Source organism: Halichoerus grypus, chromosome X (assembly GCF_964656455.1).
Source record: "Halichoerus grypus chromosome X, mHalGry1.hap1.1, whole genome shotgun sequence".
In the NCBI taxonomy this organism is placed as follows: domain Eukaryota; kingdom Metazoa; phylum Chordata; class Mammalia; order Carnivora; family Phocidae; genus Halichoerus; species Halichoerus grypus.
In genome coordinates this window covers 126,553,205-126,570,627 of record NC_135727.1, presented here as the reverse complement: position 1 = coordinate 126,570,627, position 17,423 = coordinate 126,553,205, and the positions used below count along the sequence as shown (strand labels likewise).

Genomic DNA, 17,423 nt, shown 5'->3' with positions numbered 1-17,423 from the left:
CTTACAATTGTAAGAAAGGAACATTTAAATGTGATGAAATGTGCATTTTATGATCAGGAAGAAAAATGGTTTACTATGATTTTTAAATCTTTAAAAAAATAATAAGATGGAGATAATGTTTAATTAATAAACTAAAACAATAAAGTATGACCTGTCTATGTATCTGTCATGACCCAACATGCTCCAAAAACTGACACGGGAAAAATTCTCCCATGTGATCCATAGAAGGAATCCTGCAAGATTCCTGCTCTAACACGTTTAACTTTTCCATTTAAGGAACGACATCGTTAACTCTGACAGCAGTTTGAAAGGAGCAAAAGCAGAACTGTATAAATAATCAAATGAGAAGTTAAAGAGATCAATGTGTGAGACAGCCACGAACCAATTCTAGGTATGTGATTATGAACATGCCTCCAAAAACCTCTTCCATGGAGGAAAATTGATTTTAATGACTAAAATGCCAGGAACAATAAAGCTGTGTTCAGAAGCAGGTGCTGGTCACACAGATCAGGAAGTAAACATTCTGAAGGGTCAGGCAGGTTTTGTGACAGGATTAGGACTGTTGTTTTTCTTAGGGCAGGAGTTTGAAAACTTCTTCTGTAAAGGGCCATGTGGTCAGCAGTCTCAGCTTCACGGACCTCAGGATCCATCACAGGTACTCAGCTCTCCTGCTATAGCCCCAAAGCTCCCTCCGACAGTATGCAACCAAACTGGTGTGGCCGTGTTCCTACACAACTTTACTTATAAAAATGGGAGGCAAACCATGCCCTAAAGCTCAGAGTGTCTTGCGAATCAACACACGGGGTCAAACCTATCTAACAGTTTAGCTGTTCCACTTGGAGGACAATAAACTCAAGAGTCCTTGTGGGTGTAAATGTTCACAAAGGGAAAGCTTCATAGGTTCATGGAAACAGGGATCTTGTAGGCACTCATTGCAAGTCACGTGATAAGTGAGAGGAAGAACAGGATTGTCTTAGGGCTGCCTCAATGAAGGATCAGCCTCCAAAATGCTGAAATGGGGATCAGTCTTGCAGGATTCGGTCTTCGTCAACGTCACAGGCAGACATCACCGCAACACAGAAAGAAACAAGACACAGAGATGAAGAATGCTGAGAAGAACTAAAGTGGAACAGGCGGGCTCGAGCGGTGGGACCACTGGGCTGAGGTCTGCCCACGAAGGGCTCACGTGACCTGGCCTCTACTTGTCCTGCCTTTCCAGTTTCAGTTCACCCCTCCCACCACAGCAGGAATCACAGTGGTACATGAGTCCCATTTTAATCAACTGGATTTGGTTCAGAAGACCTCACAGTTGTTTCAGAGAGAAGGGGTATTGTACAAGTGTGCTATCACATTTGGAATTTCCAGGGACAGAGGCTTCAGATGACCTTCAATGACATCTTCCTTCTCAGGGAGCAGATGTCACAACATCAACCCAGCGTCACTGATATGAAGGGATCGTGTGTTTATGATGCAAACAACATGGTACGTCTCATTCCACAAGATCCCACGACAGCGTATTTTAACTTACATGGATATATGGTTTGTGTACAGCATAGAATGCAAACTATGAGTAGGAGGGCAAGTTGTAGAACATACAAGACGCTGCATCAGTTCATCAGTTTTGTTGTATTTCTGATGACTCTGCTCTGTTCAATGCCTCAAGGGGCCTGACCCACCTCTTTCTATTTGCTTTTTAGCAGACCCACCTTACAGTGAGCTGCACTGAGTCACAACGGCCCCTGATGTCATCACCTCTCTTTGCGCACATGAGTGCATGCGTGTGTGTGCGTGTGTGTATGTGTGTGTGTGTTGGGTGGGACCTGTGACTCGCTAACCCGTAGAATATGGCAAAGGGGAAGAGGCGTCACACCTGAGAATATGTTGCATTATAGAGACTTGCTCTCAGCAGACTGCAGATCAAGACTCTCCTGCTGGCCTTGAAAAAGTGAATAGCCATCTCGTGACCGGCCTGGGGGGCCACGTGGTGAGGAAGTGCAGGCAACTTCCAACAGCCATCGAGAGAATGGGACCTCAGTCCTATAACCGTAAGGAAATGAGTTCTGCCAACAACTAACTGCAATGAGCTCAGAGGCAGATTGTCAGCAGAAGCAGCTGAGCCCCCAGACGAGAAAGCAAGCCTAGCCAACACCCTGATTACGGCATCGTGGGACCCTGAAGCAAAGAATGCATTTAAGTCATGTCCAAACTCCTGACCCACAGAAACTGTGAGATAATAAATGTGTGTTGTTTTAAGCCACTAAGCTTGGGGGTCATCTATTAGGCAGCAAGAGATAACTAATATAAAGATATATTAAACTGAATGCCAGGTCACCATATGTTTTCTGGAAAAGTTTGGATGGAATCCCTGAAGAAGCCAAAATGTTTTGGGGAAAATGGATGGATAATATGTCAGCTCCCTTGAGGGAGGACAGAAACCATGATTGATGGTCCTCTGTATCACCCCCACCACCCAGAAAAGGGCTGGATACAAAGACGTAGGAAGGTTCTTCTATGGGAGTTAACATTCAATCGTTAGCTTAGGGGTGAGTGTCCTTGCAGAGTAACTGGGCTAAATGACTTCAACTATCTGCCAGTCCTGTGTATTATTTGAGGCATTTTCATGTTTACGATTACAAAATGCTTCCAAAGACTTCAGTGACAGAAATCCTCAGGTCTGAAGCGCTTCCAGCAACACAGACATCATTATGTAAGAGTTTGCGAATCACCCATATTCCAGCAGCCCGTCACAAAATGCTGAGTCCCACTTCCAAAGCAAAGTAAAAGTGAGATTGGGAAAATCACATATCGATCATGTCTGTGCTGAGAAACATTTCCTCCTCTGCACTCTGCTAAAGCCAAACTGAATACTTTTCTACAAGAGCCCAACAACACTATGACCCCCCATCACCGTCCAGGGAAGTCGAGCCAAAGCAGCACTCGGATGCAGGGAAGAGGTGTGAGGCTCGGGGCTTTTGCTTTAGGCTGGGTCTTTCTACCTAGAGTGGGGGAGCCATCGGACCTGATGAGCTCCAACTTCCTGGTCCTCCGTGCCTTCCCAACGTAACTCTTATGCACTTACTATATATATGCCTTTGTTTATCTCCACGCATATGGGGAAGGTCTGTGGGCAGGAGCTTGGAAGGGTTGCTGTCAGTCTCCAGTTCCCTTCAGAGAAGCCCCGGACCATCGTTTCAGTCCAGTGCCACAGGGCCTCCCTTCTGGTCCGCTCCCCACAACCCTCAACGGAGGTGCTTTGATTGCTACAGCGGACTCTTCGACCGCTGTTCCCCACCGGCCCTCGTGGACCATCCCACTCTCCTTTCTTTGAGAGGCCAGCAGTCAGCAGGCAGGCCGGCTCCACATCCTCCCGGCTGCACCCGAGCACATCCCAGGCTGCGTCAAAGCCTGGACCCCCCCGACTCGCTCTGGAGGAGATGGTCCAGGAAAGCGGCTCTTCCCCTCTGCAGCACGACTGAGGGTTTTAGACAGCAGGTGTCCGGGACAGTAACACCCTTTATTCTCTACCTGAAGCCACCGGCCAAGTAAGAGCCTCGCACCCGGTTAAAGGCGGGCAGGCAAGCGTCCTGCCCAGGATATGGGGGCCCACAGGGTGAACGATGAGATGAAAATGTCGAGAACCCCGCTACTGATAAAACGGCTGGCTTCTCCCAAACACCATGAGAATGTCAACATCGTGCTGACAATTGCTCGTACAACAGCCGTGCTGGAAAGTAGAAGGACAGAAGTAGCTTCTACCTTGGAAAAGGTTCTCGTCTCTAAGCATATGTAATAAAATGGATTCCAATAATGGAAGCGGTGGGTAGCTAGGTTTTAAGAAAGCTCAATAATGTTTTTCCCTTTTACACGAATTCACAACACACACACACACACAGACACCCCTCCCTGCAGTAAACTGAACTCCCCAACCCGCAGCAGAACGCAGGGGCCCTTCCCGCCAGTGATGCGCGCGGAGCACCGTCAGGCTGACGCTGCATCCTGGGCACCTCCGGGCACGCGGGGCGGGGCAGCCTTACCTCACAGACGCTCTGGCACTGCTGCTTCCTCGGGTCCCAGGACTCCTTGCAGGGCTCCAGACACTGGGGGGAGTAACAGTGAAAGGAAAGAAAGAAACGGATGAGAAGCAGGGCCAAAGGGAAATCACCTGCACTCCTTACTTTTCCACGCCTGCTTCTGCTCGTCAGTTTAGGAAAACCCGCTACTCAGTGCATCACTTGAATGGTGTATAATGGCATCGGAGCGAGAGCATCACGACAGGACAGAAACTTTAAAAGATGTCTATTTCGGGGCGCCTGGGTGGCTCAGTCGTTAAGCGTCTGCCTTCGGCTCAGGTCATGATCCCAGAGTCCTGGGATCGAGCCCCGCATCTGGCTCCCTGCTCGGCGGGAAGCCTGCTTCTCCCTCTCCCACTCCCCCTGCTTGTGTTCCCTCTCTCGCTGTCTCTCTGTCAAATAAATAAACAAGATAAAATTTAAAAAAAAAAAAAAAAAGATGTCTATTTCAACACAGCTGAAAAAGGAAAGTTGTGCAGCCTAGAGGGGACATGTAGGAAATGTAGTGCTATTCACCATCGGGCAGAACTTGTATTCAGTAAGAAATGTTTTCTGGGGGCGCCTGGCTGGCTGGGTTTGGTGGAGCACACAGCTCTTGATCTCGGGGTTGTGAGTTCGAGCCCCACGTTGGGTGTAGAGATGACTTAAAAATAAAATCTTAAAAAAAAAAAAAAAAAAGAAATGTTTTCTAAAGGTTGTTGTCATCGGTGAATTTTGTTTTTTTCAGAAGCTTTAACATGAACTTGCTTTACAATTGGCAACATACGACTATTGTCTATATAGTCTCCTACAGGTGATCGGGTGAAGCCGCACTGTATTAAATATCTATATATAACATATAATTGTTAACTAATGTCTTTAGCCCAATGGATCTAACAGCATTAACATGCATCCACTTTAATTACTCTAGTAAAATATATTGAATACACCTTAACATATTTACCAAATAAATATTAGAATATATTGAATCAACCTAAATATATTGAATAAACTGACATGAGAGTTTCAGAGTAAAGTCTAAATATATGTTTAAAATGTATTACCATATCTATTAACAAATCAAAGATGATAACTAGGCTCCATTATCCAATAACAATCATAATAATAATGTTAATAGAAATAATAATGTATAGTACATATACATATATGTATACATATATTATATATATTTATATATGTAATAATAAAGAATAATGTTGAATAAAGTATATATACATATATAATAGTTTATTACTATATATATAGTATTAGTATAATATATAAAATATAATGCTATATATACTATATGTGTACTAAATACATTACGTATAACTATACCACTACACCACGGAAATATATATACACACATATATGTATACCACAGAAGTATATATACTCCATAAAATACAGTATCTTATACAATATAGAATACTATGTATACTTTATACAACATACAGTAATAAATAAGAGATCACAGCCAGTCTTCATGGTTGAAATTAAAACGTTACATTCATATGAATAGAGATCTGATTCTCAATTTTATGTCTTAATGCAAGTTTTAATTAGTAAAAATGAAGAGTCCCATATAGTTAAATGTCAGTTCTCTAAACATTGGCTTACCCCTGGCTCCATCAGGTCATATATTATTTTATCTCTATGATTTTTATTTCATTATTGATAAATTTCCCAATTAGGATCAAAGTTCTCAGTTAAATTCCAGATAAGTATACTCTAGAATTCAGGATATATATATATATTCATATATCCACATACATATATATATGGACATATATATCCATATTCAGGATACACACACACACACACACACACACACACACACACACACACACATCTATATACCGATACTGTTTTCCACTCCACTTGGTAGTCACCTCCCCCTCTGTTTTAAAATAACACAGTTTAAACTCTAAGACTCTCTACTCTCCATGTGTCAACTGCCCATCTGTCATAGCAATGCTGCTCACAGTGTGATCAATGACTGATAATATGAACACCTTGCAGTTTATCAGAAATGCAAGCTCATGGCCTGCCCCTACACCTAGAGTCAGAATCTCTGGGAACGGGGCCCAGGAATCTCCGTTAGCAAATTCTCCGAGAAATTCTGATGCTTACTAAACTTGGAAAAGACCTGCCTTATTGTGGTAAACATTTCCCAACATATACGTGTATCAAATCACCACATCGTACAACTTAAAGTTATACAAGGTTGTGAATCATATCTCAATAAAGCTGGGGCAGCAGGAAGAACTGCTATAGAATTTGATGGGAAAAAAAAGAGTCCATAGGGCCACCTGGGTGGCCCTGTCAGTTGAGTGACTGTTGATTTTGGGTCAGGTCATGATCGCAGGGTTGTGAGATCAGGTCCCACATCGGGCTCCACACCGAAGATGGAGCCTGCTTAAGATTCTCTCTCTCCCAGAACACCTGGGTGGTTCAGATGGTTAAGCATCTGCCTTCAGCTCAGGTCATGATCCCAGGGTCCTGGGATCGAGCCCCATATCGGGCTCCTGGCTCAGCGGGGAACCTGCTTCTCCCTCTCTCTCTATTTCTCCCCCTGCTCATGCTCTCTCTCTCTCTGTATCTCTGTGTCTCAGATGAATAAATAAAATCTTTAAAAAAAAAACGATTCTCTCTCTCCCTCTCCCAAAAAAAAAAGAGTTCATATTGTCCCTTCATTTTTCATGAAAAACCCATCTGTTTCTTGTAAGAATATTTTAGATTGTATATTCTTTAATGCTGCATGTGAACAATTCATTTTTTAGTTATTTTAATTTTAAAAACTTGAGCTCTTCCATGGTACTTTTCCAAGACTTACACAAGCTTGTGCCAAGTTTCCTGGTGTCCACCTCTCCCAAGCATGTTAAAACCAATGCACAGTTTTTTGCCAATATAACAATTGTAAAAGAACACCATTTTTCTAACAGCAATGAAGTCACTTAAAAATTTGTCTCTCGAGGTGCCTGGGTGGCTCAGATGGTTAAGCGTCTGCCTTCGGCTCAGGTCATGATCTCAGGGTCCTGGGATTGAGTCCTGCATCAGGCTCCTGAGCAGGGAGTCTGCTTTTCCCTCTACCTCTGCCCCTCCTCCCTGCCTGTGCACAAGTACACGATCTCAAATAAATAAATAAAATCTTAAAAAAAAAAAAACTTGTCTCCCTTACACATTTTATGAGTTCTTTCAAGAGTTAGTTTTGTTTCCTAAAGGTATGTCTGATTCCTTATCCTCAGACCTCTCTATTTGTTTTAAGATACTGGCTCCTAGCCAAAAAAGTTTAATGGTCACTTAATAAGTATATCTAGACCTAATTCCTTCTCAAGACCATCTGAAGTGAATAAACGGCATTCTTCAGAACACCTTGAGATTTTGTTCGGTTGGAGACGTGTCCTATGATGCGGGAGGACCCCTCTGTAAGATCTGGGGATTTTTCACGGACACAAGTTCAGCTACTCACAAATCAGTGTAAGCAATTCATTTAAAGTTGTATTTCAGTTGCATGCTTGCCTCATTTCCAATAACCAGTAATCATCAGTGTCTAAAGATACATCACAAAATGTTATTAATGACAGCCAACATTTTCTTTTAATAATCCTCTGTGAAAACTATCTGACAAGAAAAGCCTGGATATGGAAATCTGAGTAAATCTTTGCAGGATCCATTTGCCAAAGCTCTATTTCTTTATAGTGCTCTTAGCCAGGTAAAATGATGGCAATAAAAGCCAAAGAGCGGGGTAAAAAAGCCCAACCGTTTCTCTCATGCTTCAAACAAGAAGAAAAAGCATCCTGTTTCTCGGGGGGAGGGGGGAAAGAGGGCAGACTCAAATCTCATTTCCATGAGAAAAATAATACTACAAGCAGACAATTGCTTTGGAATATACTACATATCACAACGATAAGTGCCCTAGTCAAATTCAAAAAAAAAAAAAAAAAAGCCCCAGTAACTGAATTTACTATTTTAGCAAGCGTTTTAAGCTTTCACACTTTAGGATGATCAGCAATTTGAAATTATTTCTTTCCACGTTACTGTCTCAAGCCAAACGAAGCAAAACTTACAATTTCAGGGAAAATTTTAAAAAACCGGCTGACAGAGCTAATCACGTAGATCATCATTTGGAATGTAGACACCAATTATTTTTCACTTAATCTAGAAAGATACATTTGCAATATCACTTCCTTAGCTTATAATTCTGTATTACATTTATACTTAAAAATACACAGTAATATAAAACATGTACATATAATATTCTACTAAAATATAAGACACACGAGCAATGAAACTTTGTGACATTTACTACGATATTCTTTTTTTTTTTTTTTACTACGATATTCTTAATACGTAGTAGCAGCTCAATAAACATCTGTTAAATAAATTTATTGATAAGTTTCAATGTTATTGTAGGCAGTTCCTGGAGTTGGCACATTCGTATTTGAGCGTGGAACTATTTCTCCAGGGAGCAAGCAGATACTGAGTAAGAGTGAAGGAGGGTAAGTTAGGAATGATGGGAGTGGCAGGAAGAACAGAAAGCTGGAGAGGTCAGCTGGTGACCAGAGGACAACTGCTCCCCACTGCCTTCTGGTTCTTGTCCAGGACCGCCTGGCACTCCAAACTTCACAGAGAGGCCAACGACACTGACTTTATGTAAACCTTTCCAACGTCTACATATATTGCGCAATGCTGTGTAGGTAATTTTATTGCTATTTATTTAGGGCAGAAGATATTAGATACATTATTTTAATTGCTCTAAGTGGTTTTGAAATGGCAGCGAGTTTGCCCTCACGGGGAACACTGGGTGATGTCTGGAGATGGTTTTGTTTGTAGCAACTGAGGAGAGAGGAACTGGCTTCTAGCAGGCAGAGGGCAGGGACGCGGCTGAAACATCATCCAGTGCACAGGCTAGCCCCCAACGTGATAAAAAATCATCTGGCTCCAAATGTTCATAGTGCTGAGGTTGAAAATTTTCTTTTAAAAAAAGCAACATAAATGCAGTGGATTAGTCATAATAACAGAGTTGATCCTGAGAAAGAAGTTGCCTGGGAGAGAGGAGTAAAGGCTAAGTCAAAACTGTCACCTCTAATTATGCCACAATTCTCCATGTTTTGGTCACATTCAACCTTCTAAGACACGGTTTTGATAATGTGAGTTCTGTGATAAAATCAGACAATAATTATCAAATTAAGCCCAAAGTATATGGTTTACATTCAAAACATCTGGTCAACCAGCAAATCCTTCATAAACAGCTTCTTCAACCCCTCATGAATTACTTTCTATGAAGCTGGTCTCTTTTCTGTTCCCCAAACACTAGATCCCTCGACTTCCACTGGGTTACTGAATTTCTTCCTTAAAGAAAGCCTATTCTGTCCTTCTCCACTCCAGTCAACAACTGCTTCAAACCACCTGTTTTGACCAGCGCTATCCACACAGCACGCGCTGATTCCTTCTCTGCAAACCATGCAGCTTTTCCCCAAGAACGCTCACATTATACTTTCGAGTTATTCGCAGAGGCTACGTTGTACTGAAGTTACATTATCTCCAATTGACTGTAAACTCATCTTTGGGAGCGCCTGTTCTGCTAACCGTTCATAATCCTTCACAAGTCACGTGGGGGTGAGCATGCAAATGACAGGACAGATTCTCAGGCACATCCCATGGACTGTGGCAACGCAGCTGGTGCAGAATGGAGGCACAGAAAGCCTGCCTGGGTTTGAGCCCCATCTCTGCCATGTGTCTAACCTACAACTGTTAAAAAAATCGCATAATTATTTAGCCTCCATTTGCTAACTCAAATATGAGAATACAATCATTCATACTAACTTGTGAAAAATTTTACTGAACGCCAAAGAGTGCCAGAACCTTTATGGATATATAAAGCACTCTGAAAATTATTTGTTCAATGGGGCCCCATAATAACAGGTCTACGGAGGTACGTAACGTTAAGTACTATTATTCTTACATTTTAGACAGAGGAAACTGCAGTGCAGAGAGGTTCACTAAACAAAGCAAGTGACTGCAGTCGAGACTTCAGGAACTGGGAGTTGTACCCATGCTCTGGCACACTCAGAGGAATGTTCTTTCCATTACAGAATGCCGCCCTGTTTATGCCACGTGCTGCATAAGACGTGTCCTATGATGCAGGAGGACCCCTCTGATCTATGTGAAAGGGATTTGGAAACTGAAAAGTACTTTGCAAATCTTTAAGATTCTTAAATTATGATGATCTCGGAAAGGATTCAACTCCAAAATGCCCTAGGCAGGTGTTACAAATTCCGAGGTACTTATGAAATCATAACCAATAAGACTGAGTATTTCATATCACAGACAAAGGGGTCCAACTCTTAGGAGCCGAAGTACCGACAAAGAGGGAAATTACTCATATCACTTTGGTGAACTACCATCTGGACAGATGAGCACAAAAGTCCATACCTTACATTTAACCAAACACTTCCATAAAAGGAAATTCTATTACCTTCTATTGCATTACCAGCAAAGGAAATTCTATTACCTAAATAGCAATTACAATAAATTCTGAAGCATAAAAGTTCCTATAAAATTCAAATTTTCACACATGTCCAATAATCAAGGAAACAGAACCCATAATTACATTTTATTAAATAAACAGAACCCATTAAAACAAAGCCACCAGCATTCTGTACATTCCTACCTGTTCAAATTAACATCTGCTAAATCAACAAATTAGGATTAGTATTTCCTACATGCGATGTATTCATCTAGTCTCCAAGATGGGGAGAAATTGGCAGTATTTCTGCCCTAACGCAGTATATAATCTCCATGGGAGAAAGCCTGTGATTAAGTCTAAAGTGATGAAGCATAAAATAACCAAGAGAAGAATAAGGTGCCATAATACACTGAAGAAGGGATATGTATTTCCATCTGGGATAACTAGAGAGGAATGTAGAGAATTGAGGACTCATGGATTAACTTAGGAGGAGGAGTGGGACTCTACTAACTTTCGCAGATCTGGGGCCTGGATGATATATGTGGGGCGGGGGGCGGATATGATGCAGGATAGCTAAAAGAGAAAACGCAGTAAACTACAAGGCTAGAAACACAGCCCTTGGAATTCAATGCCACTAGCTGTCCTAGAACAGAGAGGTGCTTGCCTCACTTTGTGTTTGAGATGACTTGAGTGTTGCTGCAATATAATGATTTAAAAATATATATATTTGGTCATTCCGATGACCAAAATATATTTCTCAAATATATTTAATCTTTGTCCACCGTTCCTGAAAATGCTTCAGAGCCACAAAGGTGAAATGGGTGTCTTGTTATTAAGGAAGGTGACTTTAGGCCCACCCCTACACCCACCAAAGGGCAGGGGCTGATTGACAGGAGGACCAATCATGTGATCAGAGGGTTGGAACTTTCAGTCCCAACCCCTGACTTCTGGGGAGGGGAGAGGGGCTGGAGATTGAATCAGCTAATACTTAGTCAATCATGGCTAGGTAATAAAGTCCTCATAAAAACACAATAGGACCAGAACACCTGGCTGGCTCAGTTGGAAGTACCTGCGATTCTTGATCTCGGGGTCGTTGAGTCCAAGCTCCATGTTGGGTGTAGAGATTACTTTATTAATATATATACACTATATATGTACACACACACACTTATAAGATTACTTTATAATATCTCATATATAATATATATTACTTTATATATCTCTTATATATATACTTTATATATATTACTTTATATGCATAGTATATATACTAAATATATACTTTACATATATATATATGCATATATTTAAAGTGTATATATATATATATATATATGCTTTAACCCACAAGGGGACTGTTCTTTTTATCCTTTCCAGACATTTTTCACGCTTGGGCAACCAGAACAATTCCATGTGCCACAGAGCTGGGCCCCAAGCTCCACAAGGACAGAAGCTCCTTTGTTGGGGACCCCCGCCCTATGTATCTCTTCACCTGCCTGTTGATTTGTATCCTGTATCATATCTTTTCATAAACTGGTTAATGTGTTTCCCTGAGTTCTGTGAGCTGCTCTAGGAAATTAATCAAACCCTAGGAGGGAGTCGTGGGAACTTCCAATCTATCTCCGGTCTGGATCTGACTTTGGCCTATGAAGTTGGGGGCGAGGTGGACAGTCTTACAGGTTCTGTGGTATCTGATACTATCTCCCTGTAGATAGTGTCAGAATTGAGTTGAATTCTCAAACACGCTGCTGGTGTCTGGGAATTGCCTGGTGGTGTGGGAGGGGGGAACCCCCACATTGGAATAGGCTCCAGGAGCCCTAAAAGAGTTGGAATAGGAGTTGGATTACACAGGTGAGGTTGTAGCAAATGAAACCAGAGCAGAAGTTTTTGCAATGTCTTTCAAAGCTTCTGTCTGCCATTTATAGTGTCCATATGCCATCTAGATGGCAGAGGACACTGGATAAAAGGAAAAGGAACATGAGCCTAGGAAAGGCAATGTGGGGCTGCAAGCTCATGGACACAGTTACTGGTTTGCTGTAAAAGACAGGAATGAGGGAGAAATGAGAAAAGGAAAACACACCAAAATTTCTAACCTCGATCTGAAAGGAACCCATGGTGTCCCTAAGGTGGAGTGCGGGGGAGAAACAAACATAGGGAAACCTGGGCAGTTGAGACTCTAACATGATGAGTTCAAGGCATCCAGTGGACATACACAAAGGGATGCCCAACAAGCTACTGGAATTGTGGACATGGAGTTCTGGAGAAAGGCTGAAGAAATGATGAGCACTTATAAACTTCTCTGCTCTTTCTACGTCATTCATTCATTCGTTCGTTCCTTTTATAAATATTTGCAGAATTCAATTACCGCAGTGTCATGCTAAGTAATGGGTCTGCTAAATCTATGAACTACACAAAAAAACTGCCTCCAAGTTCTACACCATCTAGAAAGGTTAAAAAAATAAGTCATGTTTGTTTATAAGCAAAAGTCCAGGCTACATGTGAAAAAGGAAACAGAAAATAGGAAGATTAGAGTGTCAAGACTTTGGGGAGTTGGGCTATTCAAGAGCTAGAACGGCAACACTGAGGAGATCTCCCATCGCTCAGCAAAGATGTTTTTGTTTCCCCTTTTTGTGTTTGTGCACAGGACACTGGAACTCAGGGAGACACAGACTTGGAACATGCTGGTGAAGAGAAGGAAGGGATCAGGTGGAGGGGGTCTGACCGAAGATGGAGGAGAACAGGAAATAATCAATTGATCTGAGGTCCCAGAGAATGTTGCAGGGGCTACAACATGAAAACATAGAATTTTAGAGAGGCAAGGAATTTCTGATGGCATCTATCCCAACCCTACACCCTCCAGACTCAGGAACTAAAAACATCTTCATAGAGGCAATGGCTGGTTAGCAGGATTTCGGACCACGGCTCTATCTATAATTGGACACGGGCCATTGAATTTCACTGTTCAACTTAGGGGATGTAAGAATTTGGATGTGGAGATACAAGACAACGATCAGGAGAAGCACAGCTGTTCTAGTCAGAGTTTTCCCATTCGGTGAGAAGGTGATCAGATGTATGTTCCTTTCTACGTGTAGTTCTGGTGGTTGAGCTTGAGAGGTCTTCAGTCGATGGACAAGACAGACGACGAGGGCACAGAAGTGGATGATTCCTGCCAGGTCTGAGGACAAGAGACAGACCCTGGATCCTTGGAGTTGGATCAACCAGGAGGACAATTCCTCATCTACCACCTGCTAAATGGTTTTTCCCCATTCTAGTTGTATTTTAACCTCTCTGAACCATAGGTTTCTGCCACATAAAAGAATGGAATAATATTTGCCAAAGAGGATCATTTTGAAATAAATTTTATAAAGACAACCTTTTAAAATACGTACACAAAAGTAGGTGCTCAATGAATCTGGTTCCCTTCCACTTCTAAAGGACCAATAAAAAGAATTTATTTTAGTTCTTTCATATTTCCCTGATACCTACCCTTTTTCTTTTAACCAAAGAAGACAATAAAATTTCTTTTCTTTCCAGTCTCTCAAGCATGTTCCAATAATTGTTTTAGAAGTACCATGTTTTTTTTTTTTTTTGCCCAAATTCCAACAGCTATGTTTGGTTGGGGTGGCATTATTCTTGTGTGTGTCCAGAAGGTGGGATCAGAAGGAAAAATTGGAGACTAGGGCACTGTGCATTTTGTAAGACATATGGTATGCTTTCACAAAAAAAATTTCTGTTGAATAATATGAAAGCAAATAATGGTTTATATTTAATTTTTCGTCTTCACTGTTGCCTGGGTATAAGGAATAAGCTTTGGGTCTCACCAAAAAAAAAAAAAAAAAAAAAAAGTCCATCTTCTCATTTCATACAGGTACGTATTCATAGCATATAATAATGCTATCAACAAAGACCATTTCTGTTTTCTAAATTAATGGCAGCAATTTCTCTGGGAAACTATAGATCTGGTTTTTATATGGAAGTGGATTTTTTTTTTCAATACATTTCCTAAAATATGTGCAACCTACTGCTGCCTTTAGAAGTATTCATGGACTCCCTCCAGCTCTAAATTGGTATAGAAATTGTTACAATCCTGTATGTCGAAAAGTGCGCTGTGTCTTGCCAAAATAATGAAATCTTTTGGCAGACATCCTATGGAAATACAGTTGAACAATCATCAGAGCCTAAACCACAGAGGATTAGCATGCCAACCCAGCACAACAACGTTACGCCTTAGACATTTCATATCACAAATCAACTTTCTCCGAAACGATCAAAGGATAATTCCTTTCCCACCATGATGTTTATCTACAAATCTGGGCCTCCTTTTATCACAGCTATTTCTCACAATAAAGGGAACTCTGACTTCAGGAGCTCTTTTAATTTCAGTGAAGGTGTTTAGAAATAAAGAGAAAACAACTGAAGTGGAAAAACGAGATTAATCAAGGTAGTTATTACCAGAAAACCACTCTCTCGTTGTAGTTCTTCCTCACCTAAACTATGTCCTTGTGCATATCATGAAGTCTCCTGAGACAGGTCATGGAGTTCTGTTTCACTGAAGACCACACATGCTTTCTTAGCATCCAGATTTTCTGTCCAGTCTTCTGCTATGGAATTTTAGCATACCACTGCAGTTTCTTTTTTTTTTTTTTTTTTTTTTTAAGATTTTATTTATTTTTTGACAGAGAGAGACACAGCGATAGAGGGAACACAAGCAGGGGGAGTGGGAGAGGGAGAAGCAGGCTTCCCGCTGAGCAGGGAGCCCGATGCGGGGCTCGATCCTAGGACCCTGGGATCATGACCTGAGCCGAAGGCAGACGCTTAACGACTGAGCCACCCAGGCGCCCCATACCACTGCAGTTTCAAATAATATTCTCACGGTTATTTCCCAAATTAAAAAGATATTAATTACAAAGGTAAAGTCACAACTTTACAGTGGAGAAACCGTACAAAGAATACTTTAACTACGTGATAAAGTCACATCTCCAGAAATGGGAGAAGCACAGCATCCCCAAGGCAGGATTCCTGCCCAAAAGGCAGAACCTGAACTGAACCACAAGGAAATAGCAAACAAATCCAGAATGAGTCTCCTTCTATGAAGCAACAAGCCTCTAGTCTTAAAAAATACCAATGTTGTGAAAGACCGAGAACGAATGACGAATGCTTCCAAACTCAAGGGGACTAAAGATATGCAGCAATCAAATTCAGAGCACGATGGTGGGCCGGATCCCGAATCAGACGAAACAAGGCTACGAAGGGTATTACTGGCATAATGGGGAACATTTAAATGTAGACTATATATGGAATAAAAGTGTTACATCAGTGTTAATTTCCCTGAATTTGGTAATTCCACAGTAGTCATGTAAGAGACGCATGCTAAAACTTTTAGGGGTAAAAGAATCATGACGCCTGCACCTCATTCCTAAACGGTTGGAAATAAAATAACAACTATAACGGCATGCATACATCCATTTTTTTTCTATGTATACATAAAGAGAATGTGATAAAGCAAATATGGCATGCACAAAAAAGTTAACAATCTATAAATCTAGACTGGGGTCGGCAACTAGAAACCAGAGACCAAATCTGGCCCACCATCTGTTTTGGTAAAGAAAATTTATAGGAACACAGCCACGCCCATTTAGGTCGCCACTTCTGTGCTATAATAGTTGAGTTGGCTAGTTGTGACAGACCTTATGTCCAAGAAACCAAAAAATATTTACTCGTCTTTCACAGAAAGTTTGCTGTACCCTGATTAAGATAAATGGTAGATGGAAGTCCTTTGTACTCATAATTTTTTTGAATTTTTAATAATCAAGGTAAACATTAAAAATACATAAAGTAGTGGTGCCTGGGTGGCTCAGTTGGTTGAGCGTCTGATTTCTTGGTTTCGGCTCAGGTCGTGATCTCGTGCGTCATGGGTTTAAGCCCAGCAGTGGGGAGTCTGCTTCAAGATTCTCTCCCTCTGCCCCTTCCCCTGCTCACTCTCTCTCTCTCTCTCTCTCAAATAAATAAATCTTAAAAAAACTTTTAAATAATGAAGTCATCTTAAAAATACTTGAAATCTCAAAATCACAAATGTTCTTCCTCTGGCATCATTAGAAAGCTATTATGGACATAGATCTATGAGCAAAAGAGGATGGAAAATCATAAAGTGGCCCTCAGTGGGCTTATTTAGATAAGGAAGAGTGGAGATTTACAGACAAATGCTTCAGGTCCGAAACCTGTAGTGACTGGATGGCACGTCTTCCCGCAGAATCTTCTGGGCTTTGTAAAGTTAGACCCAATAGGTACTATCAACAGGTGGCTTCACCACAGCCTCAGAAACCCTACAGTAAGGGGGACAGGGATGGCAGACTCACCCTGGAGGTCTTACATTCATTCAGGTGGTTGTGGGATGAACCCTGTCATCCTCACTTTGTCTTGGTTTTTAATTACAAAACACAGGAAACAAGTTCATGCCCCGAAAGTGTCCCTCCCTCCTTTGTACTAAATAAACCCTTCTTATAACATCAAAGCAAAAGATTCCTTGCAATGAAAATAGGAAATGAGTATAACCTACTTCTTTTGCAGTTGTGGACCACTCCATGACACGTTCTGAATAATTATGAGCTTTCAGTAGTATTTGCACTTCCTGCCTAGATTCATACATTAATTCCAAAATCAATCCAAGTCATATTTATTACAAGTCCAATGAGGGAAAACCGATGGTGTTTGGCCAAGGCAGGGAAGTAAGGAGGGATGGTGCCCTTTCCTCAAGCGAGGAAGCTGACATCTGAACACGAACATTTTCCTGAAGATACTTAAGAACTGACCCTCAGTAGGAAATGTATTTATTGAAGAAGCAGATGGCCCAATCAAAGATGTACCTGCCAAGCCAGCCTTTCCGCTGGGAAAAATAAAACATT

The 17,423-nt window shown here is 41.4% G+C and overlaps 1 protein-coding gene across 3 annotated transcripts in view; it reads right to left on the bottom strand.

The window, feature by feature from the left end:
- The window catches only part of ANOS1 (anosmin 1), a 694,126-nt gene that overhangs the window by 81,117 nt on the left and 595,586 nt on the right, over positions 1 to 17,423 (bottom strand). For all 3 annotated transcript variants that reach the window (XM_078064553.1, XM_078064552.1, XM_078064551.1), the window contains one exon: positions 4,035 to 4,097. In XM_078064553.1, coding sequence (XP_077920679.1) covers positions 4,035 to 4,097 — 63 coding nt within the window. The remainder of the gene's footprint in view (positions 1 to 4,034; positions 4,098 to 17,423) is intronic.